General features: G+C 45.0%; 1 protein-coding gene across 1 annotated transcript; it reads right to left on the minus strand.

The window, feature by feature from the left end:
- Positions 1-3,463: 3,463 nt before the first annotated feature.
- GJB2 (gap junction protein beta 2) lies at positions 3,464-6,246 on the minus strand. Its single transcript, XM_065730112.1, has 2 exons — positions 6,167-6,246; positions 3,464-4,207 (listed from the first exon to the last, which is right to left on the minus strand). Exon 2 carries the CDS (start codon positions 4,183-4,185, stop codon positions 3,508-3,510), a length of 678 nt encoding a protein of 225 aa, XP_065586184.1. The 5' UTR covers positions 4,186-4,207; positions 6,167-6,246; the 3' UTR covers positions 3,464-3,507.
- Positions 6,247-21,184: the final 14,938 nt, after the last annotated feature.

Below are 21,184 nucleotides of genomic sequence, written 5' to 3' on the forward strand. Positions count from 1 at the left end.
AAAATGCTGCCTGCTTAGAACTATTGTCACTGCATTCACTCACTGCTGTATTTATTTTTCTGGGTCCTGTGCCGCACTTTGAGTGAAATGCTCTTTGGTTCTCAGTAGTGTGGAAAATACACTGCTGTTCAAACAGCAGCCTGAAACCAACGCTATATGTGAGCCGCTTCAAAGATACAATGAAAAAGTAAATACCAGTTGATCATAGCATTTCATACATCCAAAACCTGAAGTGATTCATAGGCCTCCTGTGTACGTTCTCCACCAGCTCACTCTAGACATATTTTCTTAAACCCTATGCCCTTCTTACGTGCGACTGGTTCCTTATCAGAAAGGCTGATGTAAGCATCTGGCTACCTGGCAGTATGCTTGGAGATTTTCTATTATGAAACGTCTCATTCAAATACAATGGATTGCAGAGAGCATTGCACAGGAAGATGAAAAAGCGAGTATTGTGTTAGTGTTGGTGATCTACAGGGCAGAAAGGGAGGAGCTGTGTACAATTATGTGGCCAGTTGTGAAGATGAGGATAGCTCTGGGGGATCAGCCATGATAGATTTCAGTGACAGTAGTTGTAAGCTGAGTTTTCAGAGGTGGAAGGTCATAGATGTAACTTGTTTAATCAGTTGAGTTTGACAATTAAATCTTAGTTCATTGCCAAACCTAAGTTTTAAATATATATACATACAAATATACATATGTGTTCGTTTGCTTGTTTGTTTGTTTGTGGCTAGGTATGTGTATAAAGAAAATACCTAGGTCAGAGCTGGGACAACTTTACAGAAGATAAATATATTATGTTAAAGAAAATGACAGCAAGCTGAGTTGGTAGGATGGGAAGAAAATACATGTAACTCCTGAAGTATCTTGAAGATCATTAGTCTTGGCTAAGACTAATGGTCTTAGATAATTAAGTCTCAGTTATCATAGTATGTTTATAAATTTAGTTTCATTGCTTTGGGATGAAAATTTAGCCTTGACAGAGCCTCTGGTGATTTCAGACCAGAGGTATAATTCTAGCCTGTTGCACTCCAACAATTCCCAGTTTGGATAGCACATGATTTGACATTTCATCTCCTGTCTGTGCTGTACCCTAGAGTAAGGAATCAGCCTCCTTTTACAGTCAGTACTTCAGATTTGTTGCCTCAGTCTTCAACATTCTTGTAACCTTCATTCTGCAGTCTAGGATCCACATGCAAAAGTGTGCATAGACACTATTTCAAGAAAGAGCGCACATAGTTCCAAAACAGCATCATATTTTAATCTGTATGAAATATATTATTTGTTAACCATGCAATGTAGAACACAGAGATAAGTGTAGAGGGCTTAATTCCTATTAAGTATCAGACAACTTGTTTTATTTTGTTCTCTTACAAAGTTTAGTCACGTATAAGCAGAAATCTCAGAGACAATAAGCATCTCCTGGTAGAGCTATTACACCCAGTGCTACAGCTGGATCAAAGTACCTTCTTGGTCACTTTCAGCAACTTTCTCAATTGCAGTCTTTTTCTCCTTGTATGATATTTTGGTTCCCAACTACTAGCTGAAGATAATTAGTTTTATCTTGTTGGTGTTGCCAGTTTTGGTGCACTGTATTCCAAGTTCCAGTTAAAGGCACAATGAGAAAAACTCTCTCCTCAGTGGAGAGCTTATGTTATTAACTGTGAGCCATTTCCAGCTGAAGTTTCACTAGTACAAGACTGATTTACACAACATATTTGTTTTCTAGCACAGATCACACATATGTCCTTCCACTATGGGCTCAAAAGGACCACAGGATGTAACTGATAGCAAAGGCAGTGCAACAGATTGAAAAACAACCTGCAGCAGAAGTCTAAAATGCTTGCAGTAGCTCCCAGCTATTAAATGTATTATTGCTGCATTTGGTTTCTATTGAAGTAAACAGATTTTCATTAGGCACGTTAGGCACATGTAAGTAATACAGAAAATGGACACCACAAATGTACCTTTAATTATGATTTCAGAAGAAAATAAAAATCGTGCTGTTACAAAAGAAATGTAATACTAGAGCACCGGGAGTGTAGATAGTTTGTTCTCTTTGTACTTGTACACAAAACAGTGCAGGAACTTTACCAAGCACAAACCCAAAATGTGCCAAGCTTTGTTATTTAGAGTTGAATTAAGGATGTTTTCACAGAACAAGTTTCCAGTTTGGCTCATTATTAATGACTTCATATTTTTGTTTGTTCATGTTTCTAAGGATGTTGTTCCTTTTTTTTTTCTTGCTATCATGTTTGATGAACGATTTCCATCTGCAGTCAGGTTCTGGACAAGCACATGAGCAGTGGCAGCCTGCTTGTGCTCCACTTTCAGTGCACAGTGAGAGGTCATGAGTCTTAATTCAGGCAGCTTAGTTTATCCAGAAGTGATGAAAGTATTTGAGGAGATGGCTAGGAAAAGAGAACCTAAGGTAACTTGCTGTCCTCCCAGATGAAAGAGCATTATTAAAGCTAAAGAGGAAGAGTCAGTTTATTCAAAGATTATTCAATGGGCAAGTGCTATGGAGGGACACTGCACTGCTGCATGTGCTGGTATAGCTGCCAATGAGAGGCACAAAACAACACATTTTGAGACTGCTCTGGAGACATAAGACTGACTCTCGTAGCTCAAGTTAATAACGTACAGTTCACAACACAGCAATGTGAACATCAAGTTTTCAAGTTCCCCCTGACTTCTGATTGGGAAACTGCTATTTCAGCCGTGCAAGTTTTCTGCAATTCTTGCTGATCCTATGGTAACAAGGAAAGTTGTTTCAGTCTCACAGGGTAGAATGTCACAGAGACTGGGAGTGGTTTGATGCGGCTACTTAAAAGGAACGAAATCAGAACTGAACGTTTTGTGAGCAAAACCTATAGAGGATAAACAAGGTAAAAAAAAAATGACAGCTTGCCAATAGGTATGAGATGCTGCATATCATGCTTTAAGTGTTGAAGCACTTCCTCTGAAGAGCCAAAAGAACCAGAATGAAACAAGGCAGTTTTCTGAGATTTTCTGGGAAAAAAAAAATAAAAAAAGAACACAAAAAAACACTGCTGAAGGAAGCTCAGTTGAGTAAAAAGTCTCATCAAATAAAATCTACTGCACTGAGATTCTTCACATAATGCTGGGGAGAAAAAGAGCAGGAAACAAAAGTGCCCTGCCACATAGGCAACTGTCATTCGACGCAATCTGTGTGTGATCCCACTGTGTGGCACTAGGCCTTCTCATTCCCACTTTTTGAAAAGTGACCACCACAGCAGGAAGCACACTTGGAAAAGACACAGCCAAGAAGGCTGACCTCTCTGTTTGTGGATATAGGAATACCAAATTAGTTCACAATCTTAAAACCTGCCTCAGTGACAGCTTCCTAGAGAGGCTATCATGAAAATATGCCCTTTTGTTTTCATCCTTTTCCTCAAGAGTAAAAATGTTACCTTTTTTTTTTTTCTGATGCTTAAGTATATTTTGAGGGGATCTGGGCAGCCAAGCAATTGTGGAACTGGGGAATTATTTTAAAACTGTTGTTTTCCGAGATCGTTTCAGGAAAATTTTTATCACCAAGTAACACAACTCAGCAAGATTCAACATCATGCAGATCCCAGATACAGCAAGCATGAAAATAGTAAACATGGTTTTCTCAGTAGGCCGAGACACAAAACAGTCCACTGTGTTGGGGCACGGCCACGCATCACACTTCACCAGACGAGGCATCTGGTACCCATCGTACATGTAGTAGAACACGTACATGAAGACTGCTTCAAAGACGATCCTGAAGAAGATGCTGCAAGTGTATGTCCACCACAGGGGACCTCGAATGTGAATCTTTTCATTTTTCAGCTCTTCAATATTAATTTTCTCACCATTTCTGAACTGCCTTTTCTTCTCGTGCCTCCTGTAAGCCACGTGCATGGCCACCAGCAGCGCAGGGGTGGAAACGAAGATCAGCTGCAGGGCCCAGAGTCTGATGTGAGAGATGGGGAAAAAGTGATCATAGCAAACATTCTTGCAACCAGGTTGAAGTGTATTGCAGACAAAATCTTGTTGTTCATCTCCCCAGACTCTCTCTGCAGCCACCACCAGGATCATGATACGGAAGATGAACAGGACCGTGAGCCATATCTTCCCAATGCTGGTGGAGTGTTTATTTACACCTCCCAAAATGGCCTGCAGAGCTCCCCAGTCCATCTTCTTTTCTGTGTTCTTCTACCTGCAAGATGACATAAAATACCAAATAATCACTTTCCAAGCAGCAAAGAATCATTTCCAAACTTTCTATAAGCAAGAGGACTTCCCAGCACTCGCTCAAGTCATAGACAAATGCAAGTCACATTCATTCATAGGTTCATAAGGTTGGAAAGGACCTACAAGATCATCTAGTCCAACCATCCTCCTATCACCATCCCTACCCAACTACTAAATCAAATCCCTAAATCATGAATTCTATTAATTCCAATTAATAATTCTAATTCTATTAATTCCATCCATGTATTTGTGGATTCAAGCAGCTTGTTAGAGTCTCTCCTTCCATATATTTATGATGAGAGAAGCATAATCTGATATTTTTCTAAATAGGTTTTGGGCAGGAAATAAGTTATGCCTTCAAATGTTTTCTTCCTGCATCCCCCAAGCCCTCTCTCCCTTTCTGTGGTAGGCTCTCAGTGCACTTTCCAAGGCAATAGAAAATGATATAATCACATGAAATAATCCTGACAAAACATATGATTTTCATAGCATTTCTTTACTAATGTCAAAGCCTTAGGAGGCCGTGTTATGCTTGCCCTGCCTTCAAGTACTACTTGGCCATCTTCATCAGAAGCCCTAACTCCTCCCAGCTGCCTCCAGCAGGCCTCTAAAGCCGTGTCCTGCAGCTCAGACACATCCTTTGCTTAACACAGCCTTCATCTCTAGGAGTAAAGCATTTGATTTCACTGTTGAGAAACAGTATCAAGTCAACTCAGTCGGGGCTGTGTGCATACACATTACTGACCAGCAGGCATGGGACAGTATTGCTGAGCCTGCCCTTCCACATTCATTGCTACCTTGTCCAAAAAGGAGATTAGCAAAGCCAGAGGGCTGAGAGCATAAGAAGCTGAAAAGTTTACATTGATTTTCTAGATGCTATCACACTCCAGATAAATAAGAGGCCAAACATCAGAGGAGTTCCATTTTTGCTCTTTTCCCTTCTGCTCTTGAAGGAAATTCACTGTTCACCCTTTGACAATCAAAGCTTAAGTTTTGCTGAAGGCAGAGCTCGATCTCAGGACTCAGCTTTCACTGCTCAGCAGCCATTTGGAAGCTATCACTGAACCGGACAAAACGCGTCAGATCCACAGCCAGGAACCTGCATAGCTGGTCCAGCATCTTCCAGGGGGCAGAGCTCAGTCTGCCATTCAGAAGAGCTACACTGGCCTTGGGCGAGGGCTCCTGCTCCTCTTGGCACAGGGAGCATGCTTTATCGTGCTGGTAAGGTCTTTAAGTTTGCTAATTCTCAGGTAACAGCAAAAGAAAAAAAGAGAGAACTCCTTCACCCCACTGCAGTTACACCACCAGCGACGGATGCACACACCCGTGGTACGAGGGCCCAGCCTGTACAGACAGGCCTCCAGGCAGGAGGGAGAGGTCACGTCTGCTGTCATGAGGAGAGGTTACGTTGGGTAAGGAAAAAAAAAAGCCTCGAAAAGGCGGCTGGAATTCCTTAGGCTTCTCGTGTTCTCGCTGCAGAATGGCAGCATTCTGTGCAGCTTTTTACGCTGATCCAAACTCACGGCAGCGATCAGATAACTGCACTCCCTGTGAAGCATTTCCTCCCACCTGTCGCGTGGCCACAGAAATCAAATGACCAAAATGGGGCTAACGAAGACTGAAGGAAAGTAACTGTCTGAGGTGTATCCCAACGGGACCAACATCCCGAGCTCCAGGTGTGCGCTCGCACCGCGGTTCTGAAGCTGAGTTGCGGGGGGAAAAACGAACACAGAACACGGCGGGACAGCCTCCTGCTCCTCCCTGCCGCAGCGATCGGCTGCGGGGCGCCCAGCAAACCCTCGGTCCCTCCAGCAAACCCTCGGTCCCTCCAGCAAACCCTCGGTCCCTCCCCGCAGCCCCGAGGCGGCCGCTCGGGGCGAGCCCACGGTCCCCTGACCCCCAGCCTTCCGCGGCGGAGCCTCACCTGGAGCGGCACGGCACGGATCCCGGGCTGCGATGCCAGCGGACGGCCGCTCCCAGCCTCGCCGCCCCGCAGCTCTCAAAGCCCTCCCCGCTCCACCACCGCCGCTTTTAACCCGCCCCGAGGCCGCCTCCCTCCGCCCGCGGGCGGGGCCGGAGTGCCCGTGGGGGGCTGGCGGCCAGGTGTGGGTAGCGAGCTGCGTGGCAGCCCACGGCCCACGCCTCGCACTGAGGACCGCTCAGCGCTTGGATCACGGCGCGGGGAATCTTAGCTTCGGGCAGCGCTGCGTTGCAGTGCGCGGAGCAGCTGAGCGGCGGTGGAATGTGCCGCGCCTTTGGCTGCGGACGGGGACGCGAAAGCACCGCTGGAAACGGTGTTCGTGCGTTGAGGTGAAGATCTGTTCTGCACTATGTGGCGTGTCTGGAAAGAGGAACGCTGTCATCAGGAGTGATCTAAACGATAAGCTTGTTCTAGATAGAAATTATGGAAAGCCAGCTCTTGCGTGGGTCTGTGGGTCTGCAAATGCCCTCGTGAGTTTATTCTGGAGGTATAGGAAACAGAGTCCAGTGTGTAAGATCTTTAAACAATAAATAGGGAAGAAATGTCTGGAAGAACCAGTTCTGTTTTATAAAATAATAGTTTGATAGTGGTAAATGTAAATGCTTGAAAGAAATCCACAGCTCCGTGCTGCCACGGTGACTTTCATGTACAGCCAAACAAGAAGTATGGTAAAGCTGAGGATTACTTTTATTTCCTTTCATCTTCTTTTGCTTGTCTTGATGTGGGAGGGAGTGCAGAGTGCTTAATGTGGGAAGGAGAGGGGAGCCCTGGCTGAGCACACGTTCAGAGACACACCCTTTGTGGGGAAGGGTCGTTGTAGTGGCAGCGAAATGATAAGAGCCACACAGTGTATGTCTGTACAGAGCACACATTCCTCCTTTGTCCCCACCACTAGGAGTAGCAGCTAACCCCTGCTCATCTGCTCCATGCTCTTGCCAGTGCAGAAACTTGTGTCAAGTTTCCATCAATCCATCTTTAAAGCGTCATTTGTTCAATATTTGCCATGCAGGAACTGCTCTATATGTCCATTGCACTCATCACAAATTTTTGCACCCCAGTACCTTGCAGTATCCACAGTTTACACGTGCACAGAGCAACATTTTCTGTTTTGTTCTCTGTTGTTTTCCCATTCACTATTCTCAGAGCTGAGTTGCTTTTTTTCATACTCAGTCCAATCTAGCTAACCTGGGACATTCTAGCTAATAAAACTGGTGCTTCCTGGGGTACATATGTGCCTATACACTTGAGTTATATACTTGCTATACTTTGAGTTTATTACTTGCTATATTTTGAGTTTATTTTCTTAACTGTGTATTGGCTTACACCAGCCAACACTGAGGTTCATTTGCCATTTTGTATGAGTAACTGGGAAAGATCTTCAGGACCATTCCTCATGGCCAAGTTTAATTTTAACTACCACAAAGCATCAGTTTCTTGCTTCGTGCTATTCATATTATTTTGATTTTTTTCCCCAATCATTTGTATGGCAGACTCCTTATCCTTCACTTCATAAAGAAAGACTTTCAATAGCTAGCAGCTTCATTGCTAGCTATCACATGGAATTATTTCTGAGCTGGAAATGTAGCTATAGAGCCAGATTATATTTTGGAAATGGTACTGTGGACATCTTATGAAATCTTGGCAATGGATGCCTACCTGTGCAACCTGGTCTAGGGAGCTGCTTTGGCAGGGGAGTTGGACTAGATGATCTCTAGAGTTCCCTTCCAACCCCTACAATTCTGTGATTCATTTCTTGAAGGCTGAGCCATACATTTGTTACACTTGACATTTTTTCACCAACATCAGCAATAAAAATCCCTTCACAGTTCAACTCAGTGTGTGTAACCAGTCTGTTTCTACATTAATTCTTCACTCACTCACTTTAGTCACACCACCACAATTTGGTATCCTTTGAGCAAGCTGTTTTTAGTCCTTTGATATCATTACACACATTAGTGTCAGACAGACCCCAGAGAAAAGAAGCTGGTGCTGCAAACATTGTCTTTTTTATGCTCAGCACAGACATCACTGCTTCTTTATATTCATGTCTATTCAAACTACCCAGGAAGTTCCTGGAGAGGGATGCAGTACCCTGCTCTCCTTCCATGAGTTAGATCTCCCTTCTACCAGACTTTTACTGGAAATAACTTTGCAAAATCATCGCATGAAACAGTGTGGGCATCTTCTATTCTGTTGGCTGTTCAGGGCAGCAGGGAGATTAAGCAAGTTTCAGTCAGCTGAAAGCCATAAAACATATTTTGGGGGAGGGTAGCAGGGCCCCTTCTCAGAGAGGGCCCCATTTCACCTCCAGCTGCATCATGAGGATGCCCAAGCACCCACAGACAGAAGAGGGTTTATGAAAGAGAATTGTGATTTTCTTTGCTTCTGGTACCACTGTCCTTGGGAAATAATCTCCATTGGAGGAGAGCTGGGTGCAGGGTACAGGGCAGAGGTAGGGGCAGCCCTTACTTTGGGCTAATTGCTCTCCTTTGCTATGCACATTTCTGCAAATGCACTGTTTAGGCAAAGTTTTATCAGGTTCACCAAGAACACTTTAATGCTTATCTGAGGAGCTATTGTTCTTCCGTATCTCTTGGAGCACTCAGAGCTTAGAAGAAGCCCACATTATTTACTTATTCAGAGATAGGAAGAAGCCAATAGGCAAGCACAGGTGACCAGGAGAGAAGTCGCGAATGTCAGGGTTGATGGAGCAGCAATAAAACTGCTAAGAACAAAGGGTGGGCAGTGCAAGAGCAGTGTGGGGACGTATGCTGGATGGCAGCAAGGAGTGAAGAACTGGTTCTGTACACCCCACAGATGGGAGGGAAAGAGTGGGAGGAGAGCTCTGGAATTAAAAGTTCTTTATATCACCGGAGTGAGTGACAGGGGCTCAAAGGAAAGGGTGGGGAGAGCAGGCAGCATCCAAGAGTGATGGGTGATTCCTCCGTGGAAAGTAGGCTGGATCCACGCTTGGCTTTGTTTTAATTCAGTCTGAGACAAGCACCTTCTCTTGTTCCTTTTGTCAATGTTCAAATCACTGACTTCATGACTAATCCAGCAGTTTGCTGAGGTCTCAAGTGCAAGTCCTGAATCAGATTAAGAACAAGAATGGTATGATTCAGTAACGGCTTGGTTGCACCTGTATGTGTATCATACTAGCCAAGTCATTTTTAGAATACAAATATATGATGGGAAGCATTTCCTTTTGCTCACCATATCAGCAACAAAGGAACTGAACTGGACTGGGGAAGAGTCATGAGGAACTAAAGAGTTATGGATATGATGCTGTTGAAAAAGAAAGAAAGGGAAAAAAAGAAGAAGAAAAAAGGAAATAAATGGCTTTTACAAAATGCTTTCGGGGCAGAAGCTACAGTCGAGCCAATAGTAAAACATCCCACCACCAGATCTGTGCTGGGTTACAGCTGTGTCCTGGAGATCATACGTGTGAGTGGCCCTCAGAGTTGGCTTTTTGATACCCCAAGTCTAGTGCTGATCCCTGGTGCAGTGCCCCATGTGAAGCCATAGGACATGCATACTGGCTGTGTTGCAGAAAATGAAGACAGGATAAATTTCAAATTCACATTATTTGTTGATTCCCCATTCTTTTTGTGTTTCTCAATTTTTGACCTTTCTTTTTATGCAGTTCTACTAGTTGTCAAACTTCCACCCATCCCATCAGTTGACTCCTTCACAGCTTTTGAGCTGTGAAGAAATTTCTCTGTGGATATTCAAGAACGGTCTCCCTCACAACTGATAGTTTAGCTCTCTGCAAGGTGGTTAAGTACGTAATTTGGAAAATACTAAAGCTGCTAACTTCCAGTGGACATCTGTATGCAGCAGAATTCGGTGGAGCATAGCATGACAGGGTTACACACTGATACTGGTGGAGAGCAAATACCCACAGAGCTTTTGAGTACTGAAGCATGCAGAGCTATACACAAAACTGGAATTAGTCCTGCAATGCAGAGACAACATCAGGAGAGCTCTAGTGATGACAGAAAACCAAGCAGGCAGCCGCATGCTGCAGCTTGACTGCTGTTAGTCAAAGGGCAACAATTTGGAGCTGAAAAATCAACAGAAGTTATGCAAGACTGCAAGGCTGTGAATTGCACATGGTAACAAAGGAAGCTGAAGCGGTAGGGTTTGGGAAGAGGTGTTTGACCAAGGTCCACTGAGTAACTAATGAAAAAGGACATAACATTTGCAGATAATACATGTACTGGGAAAGTGATTGAAAGCCCACAGCATAAGATAACAGGCTGCACTGGGAAAATGTGCACCTTGAAGAACATAAAGCAGGTGAGGTAGTACAGTCTGCCCAGATCCATCCCTCCTCTCTGGGAGCAGTCTGTTTCAGGTGGTCACCATGGCTCATCAGTGTCACTACTGCACGCCAGACAGCACTGAGGAAAGATTCAAATGGCATGTACTCACTGATGTTCCTCAAGCTTGAAAAGATACCTGCCATGGTCTACACCTACCTAAGAGGGAAATGTTATCAGCAGAATGGAGATGGAACAGCTCTTCTGACTTAGAACAACTAGACACAAGAACAAACAGCAAAATATGTGCAAATGCTGCGGAGTTGAGAGCAACTCCTCTTGTCAGAGGGACACACAGCCTGCTTCACTGAGCTCAGGGGAATTGGTGCTGAGGAGTCATCTGGATTCTGTGGTGTGCAAAACCCCCAAACTAGTAGCACACATCTCAGATTTAGTATGTAAAAGCTAGTAAGTAAAGATAAGAGTAAAATCAGAGGAAATCTTAGATACCTTTCTAACAAAACTAAAATAAATTTAAAACAACAACGACGACAACAACAACAAAACAGTTTTTAGTGAAATAATTCTTCTGCAGTTAACTAAAATGTTCACAGGCCAGTAAATGTGAGCAGAAAGGTCACACTCTTTTTGGGGGGTTGTTTTTACTGTGTTACTTTGCTACGTTTTTGCAGATGATAAAGAGGTGTTTAGCATAAACAGGTGGGCTTTAAGTATTTGATAATGATCAGTGTTCTTGAATTAAGACCAGCACTCTGATAAATTTGGTCTACAATAAAAGATAATAACCAGGGAGTGAATGAGCCGTTCACCAGAAGAGGCAGTAATTAGTGGCAGTTTAATGCATCATGAACAACAGTGGGAAATGGGAAGTTGTTGTTGCTGTGTATTGATCACAGTTTCATTGTCCATGTCTGTAACAGCTTGGAAAAGGATAAGGCATTGGTTCTTTGGCTCTGTGCAATAAGAGATGAACACCTTGAGCACTTTGAGCAGTGTTCTTGGGGCACAAAGAGTGAAGAAGTCCCTGAACTGTCTGGCTGCCATTTCAGGCTCTCCCTAACATCCTTATGTATTTTGTATTTGCACTTCCCAGTTCTGACCGTCCTATCAGGAACCTTTTCCTTGCCTGAAAAAGGCAATGAACAGCCACAGGCTGCAAAGACTGAGAGCTTTAGCATTACCTTTTTCTGAGGACTATGGACCTAGTATACAGGGAGAAAGAAGGATGTTCCCTGCTCTACGCAGGCTGAGGAAGGGTATTTCCACACTCTCTGGGGAAATGGTGGTGTTCTCTGATTTGAAAGGAAAAAGTAAGCTGTAAACTGCTAAGAGTCTCCCTGGAAGATGTCCCCAAAATTTCTGCACAAACACAGATGCATTGGAGCTGCATAGAGACAAGTGCAGGAGCTTGGGATGCTTAGACTGAATCCCAAGAGCACCCCAACAAGAGCACCCCAAGAGCATCCAACAAGCACACCAAGAGAAGGCAAAAACGAACTCCCTTGGGTTAAGAATGTTTCTGCCTCTGCTCTTCGCTGTATTCAAGTGCATAATTAAGAGATTTGCTCCAGGCAGAGAAAGGTGGATGTCCAAGAAAACTACTGTTTTTTGCAATGTTTGTGTTACCTGTGTTCTAAGAATATTTATTGCTAGAAGCCAAGGTCTCCAGCTAAGCAGGAACTCAGTGTCTTCCTGAAGTATTTTTATGGGTCAATAGATCATTTCTTTAGTAAAGAAATATGTTGCTGGTCTCTTGTTTTATTTATTTATTTCTAAAAAATGTTCCTATATGACCTTACATTCTTGAGAGTAAATAGTGACAGAATAAATGGACTATGGAAAAACAAATGTATGCCTTTGTTATTGACCATATTTTGAAAGAGATTGGATTTTGGGAACCTTGAAATGCCAAAATTGCACTAATTAATGATGGCAGCTTTGAGTGAGCTGGATCTTCCTTACCAGAGCTCCTCTTGGCTCCACCCCAGGCTCACCAGATCCATCCTGCATGCTCCCATGCCACCAAAGCCCCCATGCCAATGCTTCCAAGGCAGAAGGAGACCAGGCAGCACTGGGAGGCTTTCACTGGGCTGGCATGAGGAGCCTGGCAGCACTTCTGGCGTACTGTGCTGCCAGACACAGGCTGGTTGATGGTCTGAGATTTGTGTGAACAATAGAAAAATGGGATTAAAACAACTTTACAACAGCTTCATACACGTTCAGAGTGTTGAAAAAATCTGTAAAATAAATCAGGACTAAGCTGTATAAGAAGTGTTGTTGCTAGGTATTTTATTGTTATGGGTAAAGTGTCAGGCAAGGATGCTCATAAATCGATCACAGTAGTTTCTATTATTTCAAAAGAGATATAATCTACTGGAAATTGTTTGATGGACATCTGTGTGGAGCAATAAGGAAATTCCAAACAGGATTAGCACATGTAAAGTTTCCCATTCCCACCAGGGATTGCTGTTGAAACACTTTATTTCCACACTGCCGCTCACAGTCTCAGGTGTGGACATTCTCCTCCGAGTCAAGACACGCTGCACTGTAATGAAGCCTACTGTACAAGCTGGGAACAGGAATTCTGCATGTAAATCAGCAAAATACACATGCCTGTCTGTAGCTTCTGGGACATGAAATGTTGGCATAAAACAAGATTGTTCTTGCCCATTTTGCTACACACAGCTCCAGTTTGCTTGCTTAATTGGATTTGCATCTCTTTTCTTTTCTGTGGCACTCAGCACACAGCACTCCAGCACCGCTCGCTAGAATATTCATCCAGCCTCCTCATATGAAAATCATAGCTAGATCAATACAACCAGCTACATTTTTTTTCCTTCTGCTCATATAAAATTGAAGAAGACAAAGAAGATATGGTGAAAGTTACTTAAATGCTGTTCAGCAAGCTACAGGACAAATGTTTTGATATCCAGCACTTTTTGGTGAGCAACGCATTTCTATACCATGCTCCAGGACAGCTGGGAAGGCTTGTGAGCCACAGCAGTGGGAGATGTGCTCTCACCTCTCAAATCTGCAGTTAGATCACCAGTGTCCCTTTGGAGCTTGGAAGTCCCCAGATGTGCGGATGTGGCACTAAGGGTCATGGCATGTAGGAAAATCCTTAGCTTTTCCCAAAGTCATGCAGATCTGGGGATACTGTTTTGCTTGACGTGGCCAGAGTTAAACTTTTATCTCCTATTCCTCGCACTGTGTCATAGTCACTGAGCTGCAGTTTACCAAAGACTGGTGTTGCTCTCCACTTCTGCAGGATTTATCCAGCTGAACAAAAGTCAGCAGGACAAAAGGATAGGGGAGAGAACAAGACGACTTGTGGGAGATGCTGTCCTAAGTACTGGGGACAACCAGGAAAGGGGAGGAAGCCCTGGATTTGGTCTCTGCTCCTATTCATACATTTTGCATTGAATACTGAACAGAAGACACCAAACAAGATTCAGAAGCAGAGTCAACCTTTTCTAGCTGCCCGTCTTAACCTGCAGATGTGTCAGGATTTCTCTTACACAGTCTCTGCTTTCCAGTACATGGTTCACAGGGACTGAGAGTATCTCTTCTTCCTTCCCTCCTTTCACCCCTGGTCAGCAGACTGGAGAGGAGTTGTGGATGGCACCCAGCAGTCAGAAGAAAATAGAGATCTGAATCTCCTCCTTGTCAGGAGAAAGCTGCATCCAGAGGGATAGACAATAAACTAGTCAGCTCCACTTGGAAGGGGGTGTTTCCAGAGGTGCCCAAGCACACACATCTGTCCACAACAAACTGACAAAATCCTTCATGGGATATTGGTGGTTCCCTACTTATTAATCCTAGGTGGGTCTGTGGTGCAGAAGGGATGATGTTGTCCACCCTGGGGTTCTTACTGACCATGTTCCTGGGTTCTGCTGGTGCTGACAGCGCATCCATTTTCAAATTGGTTTAACAGTACTGCTGAGTTACCAAATGAAGCTTGAATAATGTGTACCAGGAAGTTTAAATTATGTGCACAAGCTTTAGACTAATTGAAGCATATCTGCCACAAGAGTTTTGCAGGAATTTTATCAAGATAAATAAAAGTTTAGTTAATCCAAACAGCTTTTCTGATATAAACAGCCCAAGTGAAAACCAATGGCCCTGATCTTTGGGTGCCATCCACCAAGTGGACCTCGGGGACGACTCCAGTGAATCTGCTCCTGCCTCAGACTTACAGACCGGGCCATGTGAGCTTCTGAAGTCCCTTGGCCCATCCATTTCTGGTATTTACTCTTTAGTTGGCTTCTGTGTGTAGAAAAAAATGAAAAAAATTTTTTTTGCTCACAGCTCTGTTAGGAAAAGATGCCTTTGGCAGTGGTTTTGTAATGATGTTTAAGATGTGGTTATCGTCCAGTGATTAACTTTTCAGTGTTTAACTGAGTAATGCCTTCCAGGTTTTTGGTGAAGGAGGCAGTGTAAGACCAGAGCTGTTAAAAAAAGCCAGCAGCCAATAAAACCAGCTTGCTGAGCAGTGTTGGGCTGGTGAGCCATGTGTGCAGCAGGCAGTGCTGCAGGGCCTTGAGGCCAGGCCACGTTCTCCTTTGACAGAGTCCAGCTCAGAAGAGGTCTGAAGGGGTTTGTGAGCAGCTGCTGTGAGGGCTTCCACTGCCAAAACCTTCAACTGACAACTGAGTCTTTCCTACATAGTGATAAAAGTGTTAGATAGGTTTGGGATGAGAGCCAAGGGACTATCCAGGTACTTAGGATTTAATAAATGCCAGACACCTACGTTCAGAGCTGCAACAAAGAAAAGCCCCACTCAGCTTTCACCCAGCCCTCCAGGCATTAAATTCTCCTGGTGCTTTCCAGTGTGACCTACACATTGCTGGGCACCTGCTGCTCCTCTTCCGTGTCACCTGATGGTGCAGTGTGATGGCAGCTGTGTGTCTTGTCCCACGGGTTACTGACCTGGTGTCACCAAAGTCTCACCCACAGCCAACAGACCTGGTTTAGCTCCCAGGTAGCCCCAGGGTCTTCAGATGGGAAGTACCCGCTTTCCCCCAGATCCTGAATGCCTTAGGGATCCTGATCTCAGTACAGTGTGGTTCCATTGTCTCACCCTTGGTGGTAACCTATAATACATGAATCAGCATGGTTAGGTGATATGATTGTCAATTTCTTAATTAATTTTCTTCTTCATGCATATAAATATTTTTATTTGCTCTGTCACCTCTGGGCTCAGAGCATTGGCAGCCTGGCCAACTCTCACTTCAATTCATTTTACAGGATATTAGGGACATGGATGGGGAGTTACGATTTTTCTTAGAAGTGCCTTCTGTTATTTTATCATCATGTTGCTGCTAAAATGGTCTTTCTGTAAAGTTCCTCAGTTCTTCTTATATCTCAACTAATTCACTTTTGTGGTGCTGTCTTCTATGAGCCTCTTTACACTTGTAACATTAATAATAATAATGGACACAAAAATAAAATTCAATCTTCAACCCAGTTTTTAAAGTGTTTGCTGCTAATTTATTCAGTGTTAATGCAAAATAAACTCTGCATGTCATATACATACACCTGCACAAATGTCTATACCTATATAGCCATCACTTAATGAAGGCAAAGCTTCAGCAGGATGCCAAATGACACAGGGCAGCCATGCTTTCTTGCGTATTGAGCAAGAATTGAGATGTGTGGGTTTAGGTTTCATCAAGGAATGAGGAAACGATGTCTGGTACACCAGCATCTGTCAGTGGCTCTGGCTGGTGGCCCTGGTGAGGCTGTGTGGGTGCACCACACCTCAACTCAGGGTCGCCAGAAGGCTCAGATCCTCATGGCTGTGAGTGTTTCAGGTGTGAGCACTCCTGCTCCAGACTTATCTGTGCTGGGAAACTTCATGTGGACTGGCAAAGTAGTTAAATTTTGAGCAGATCAGAAACCAGATATTGAGTAACCAGAAGAGCTTTTTCAGATTGTCTACTAAAACTTCCAGAGGATTCTTTTAAACTGGTATTTATTATCACCAAATGAATGCATCCCATGCCTGCCTGGAGGTGTTTTACTAAACCCAGCCACTTGCCACAAGATTAAACTCAGCACTCCCGTTAGTGACACCAGAGTCCAGTGAAACACTGTGAAGGTTGATCTGGGTGACATAGAAAAGAATCATAGAATCCTTAAGCTTGGAAAAAAACACTAAGATCATGCAGTCCAATTGTCAGCCCAGCCCTGCCATGCACACTAACCACATTCCTCAGTGCCTCATCCATATGTTTCTTGAACATCTCCAGGGGTACTGACTCCATCACCTCCCTGGGCAGCCTGTGCCACTGCCTCATCACTATTTAAGAGAAGAAATGTTTCCTAATATCCAACCTGAGCCTCCCCTGGCACAGTTTAAGGCCACTCCCTCATCCTATTGTTGTTATGTGTGAGTATAGGTCTACCTCCATCTCACCATAGCCTCCTTTCAGGAAGCTGTGGAGAGCAATAAAGTCACTCCTGAGCCTCCTTTTCTCCAGACTGATAACCCCAGTTCCCTCACCCACTCCCCATAAGACACAAGCTGCAGACCCTTCACAGCTCTGTTGTCCTCAGGAAGGGCAGTCACTGCTGTGGACTTTGGCTCTGGGTGCAGGTGAGGGATATTACCTCGACCACAGGTTTAACATCTGCTTTTCCTTCCAGCCTTCTCCTGGGTTGTCTGTGGCATAAAGGGATACAGTATGGCCCTTCCTAGAGGTCACTGTCACACTTCACTTGAGGTTGCCACTGTGGTCTCCACAGCCACCAGCAAACTGAGCGAAAATCACAGCTCAGTGATTTAGTGAATGTGATGACACATGAATGCAGGCACGCCATGCTACCCCAGCACTGCCATTGGTGGGAGGACAAGGACCCCAGAGAGGACTGTGTGGAGGGCTGCAGTGCATGGCCCACACGCCCAGCTGGAGGAAGTGCTGTGGGAAGGTCGTGGCTGCAGCATGCCATGAGATCTGATGTTGCAAAAGGGCTGTGCAGAAAGCAGCTGGGCGGCATCAAAGGTGTTCTTTTGTTATACCCCTCCCACAGGCCTGGCCCAAGCCCGGCGAGATCAACGGATTTTCTGAGTGGCAGTGAGGAGCTTTGAGTCAAGCCCTGAAACTTCTGCAAGCACTCAGAAAACATCAGTGTGGTTTTCATAGCACCAAACAGCAGTAGGAGGCTGTGGCAGAAATTCCAAGGGGAGGGGGGGGACCGGTCCATATCACAGGCAGGAGGTGCTGAGTGGGGATGGGGTACGAGGAGCAGTCGTGCTGTCCCTGCTCCTCCTGGCACAGTCAAGGCAAGCAGCCCTGGGAGGGTTTGGTGGCTGAGTCAGGACCTTGCCCGGGCCTCTCCCTGCCCACTCCTCCCACGGACCCACCTGTCGTGCACTGTGTCATGCTTTGTGGAAACCCACCCAAAGCTTCACACTGAAAAGGCTGCTGTGCCATCATCAGGTGTGTGGGATCTCCTGTGGGTTTGCTGGGTGAGCCTCTGCTCCTAGGTAACTTCTGCCCCCAGGTAACAATGATAGGACAAGAGGGAATGGCCTTAAGTTGCTCCAGTTGGGAGGATCAGATTGAATATTAAAAAGCATTTCTTCTCAGAAGGAGTGGTGAGGCCCTGGAACAGACTGCCCAGGGAGGTGCAGTCACCGATTAGTGGGCGTCATGATCAAGAGATGGGTTGATGGTTGGATCTTAATGGCCTTTTCCAGTCCTAATGATTCTGCCAATGTTTGGGTGGGGTCTTCTCCCAGGCAGGCCACTTTGCACAGAGTTTCCATGTTACGCTACAGCCACAACAAGGAGCAAGGGGAAAAGCCAGCAGGGCAAGGAGTGTTCCTTTATGGAGAAATAAATAGATTTATTTCAGAAGTACGGCAATAAAGCCTTGGTTTAGTGAAGGAAATAGAGGCAACTGTGGCATGAAGAAAGCCAAACCATGCAATTGAGAGCAGAGGGCCACCTCAGCTTGGTAGCACACTTCCCAGCCTGCTGCAGTGGGGTCTGTGGATGATACAGTACAATGGTGTTTGATGTGATATGATTGTGCATCTACAGGGGGTCCCTGTTTGGCAGAGGGGCTGGGATGCCTGTACTCACTCTGATCTGGTGTGGAGTCACAGGTGGGCATTAGGCCAGGATAGTAAGCTCAGCTACACAAAAAGTGGAAAGCAGTTTCAGAGCATCCCAGCACTGGTTTGTTCTGTGTCTTCGGCAGCCAAGGCTGCTGGGATCAGGTCAACAGACAAATAAAACCAAGGCTAGAGTGGGGCTGGGCTCAGAGGAAAGAGAGATGGAGAGAGATACGCAGAGGGGTTGGAGTCTGGTTGTTTTGTGTGATGGGAGCAGAACCTGCCAGTCACAGAGCTGGTCAGGGCCCTTCCTTGTTTGATAAGAAAGCAAGAGGGGGAATTTGCAGGAGAGTTTCTCCAGAGGCTCTGAATAATAGTTTGGCACCTGGGCCAATTTAAGCAATCTTTGCCCCAGGCATATCAAAGGGGAAAAATCGCAGGGTGGAGATGCTCAGTCAGAGATGAGCAGGGACAATTAAGCCAGGTTCCAGCAAAGAGACTTGCTGAACTGCCATGGGGTGGTGGCAGTGTCAGCACAGCACAGATTTCCGGTCACTGGTGGGACAGAGATTTTAGGAGACCCTAGCTGTGAGTGATGGAATGGGAGCAAGGGCAGGCACAGTGGAAGGCTGCGAGCTTGTGTGCTTTGGGGCCAGGAGCAGCCCCAGCCAGCTTGCAAGGGTGCAGGACTGGGAACATAATAAATGAGGGCACTGAGAATTCCAGGGACTTTTACTAGGCAGTCACAGAAGCCAGATGATGTTTCAAGGAGAGCGCAATCAAAGATTCACAGTAGCGTGACAAGAAACATCACAGCCAAACGTATCTCAGTCACAACTGGTCCTCCCTGCTGAGGCAATAAATCTGTACAAATGCAGCCATGGATGAGCTCTGGCTCCCATTCACACTGCGGGTTGGATAGGAACCAACACATTTCTTTCTGACTCACCCAGCTGCCAGGGCACTCCAGCAGTGCCCAAAGGGCTGTTTGTGCCTACACTGTATCAGGCACACTCCTGATCACACGTGAAGCAACCAACCAACCCAAACCCACTTACAGCACAGCCACACATACAGCCATGCTGACGCACAAAGCAGCACCTATGCTCGATTTCTTCATTTAAGCTTTGCCCACTTATCCAGACTTAAACTTGCAAAAGACATGGAACTGGTATTCTTGAAAAATCACTATTTGAAATACTTGTAAATGGACAATGAAAACACCATATATATACTTATGTTCATTTTGGGGTTTAATAGGCTTGTCCTTCAAAAGAAACCAAGCAAAAGTACCCACTCTCCACCTGAGAAGAACATGTTTGCCTTAAGATGTTCTCTAGATTTGACATCCAGCATAGGTCTGTTTAATTTTGATCACTAAATGAGATGAGGCATGATCAGATATAATCATTAACCTATCTCCATTCCTATTCCCTATAAGGTACATGATTCACAACATGTTCTAGATGAAAGTCCGCAGCTAAGGTTGTTTCGTGCAATACGACTCTGGAGCAAATGTAGCCTCTTTGCACCCTGAGCTCAGCATAGTGTGAAGCCTGAACTCTATCTTTGTTCTTTAAAGGAAAGGGGGGGGGGGGGAAGGAATTTGCTGGGCAGGGGTGGTATGAGGCACTGCCCAAGCCTTGAACTCACCTTTTGTAAAGAAACAGAGCCATTGAAGTAAATAGGTTTAGACCATTGTCCCAGGCGTGCATGGAACACGTGCTGCTTGAAGAAACCACGAGGCCATGAGCGACGATACAATCCACGCAGACAAAGTTTCATGCCCACTGTCTTCCCCCTCTAGCTTGCTGGCAAACATATCCAGAAGACTATCAGTAATCTCTAATCATTATTTATGAGAAGAACTTACCGTGAAGGCAGGGAAGTTGAGGATTATGCCAGTAGAAGAGAATGAGCAACCAAAATCCATTCAAAATCCATTATCTGAGGACAGAGCTGACTCCAGCTGTTTTCCTCTCTCCGTTGCTTGGCCCTGCACCCTCTCAGGATGTAGGAGCCTATTGAGTTCTACATACAGCAGTAACAAACTTGAAGCCATTTATAGTATGGACGCATGCACACAAAGTAAAAGACTGGTGTGACAGAAGGAAAACAATGTATAAATCATCTTCAGCTTTAAGTGCAGCCTCTGCTCCTAATGACACATGTACCAGCGCTTTGAAAAAGCAGCTCTGCAACACAGAAGCAGTGAGGTTAATTCACTCACACTATTATACAAAAAAAAAAAAAAAGCTACTCTGAGGATAGTGCACTCGTGGCAGACTCTTGTGAAAAGTGAGATGCAAAACAGAAGTGCACACAGGACAGTATAATTAGAGCCCTCTACCATACCCACCTCTTTGACATTTCAGGATTCCTTGCTTTCAACAGCATACCCATCCCAAAACCCCATCCTTGTGAGCAGACAAGTTATGTGTGCACCCCATTATGCAGGGCAACAGAGTGAGGGTATCACTGCCCTGGGTGGGAACAAGCAGTATACAAACCATGCACATGTCAGATGCAGAGTCCCTGCTCAAAAGCAACCTTTCATAAGCACTTGTCCTGCTTAAGCTCTCACTACCCCTCACATATAAACTCTTACTTCATTGA

Source organism: Cyrtonyx montezumae, unplaced genomic scaffold (assembly GCF_038088225.1).
Source record: "Cyrtonyx montezumae isolate F1298 unplaced genomic scaffold, pur_monq_1.0 scaffold_12, whole genome shotgun sequence".
NCBI lineage: Eukaryota > Metazoa > Chordata > Aves > Galliformes > Odontophoridae > Cyrtonyx > Cyrtonyx montezumae.

Excerpts from the sequence above, each read along its gene's own strand:
- GJB2 (XM_065730112.1), bottom strand. The coding sequence starts at position 4,185 with ATGGACTGGGGAGCTCTGCAGGCCATTTTGGGAGGTGTAAATAAACAC.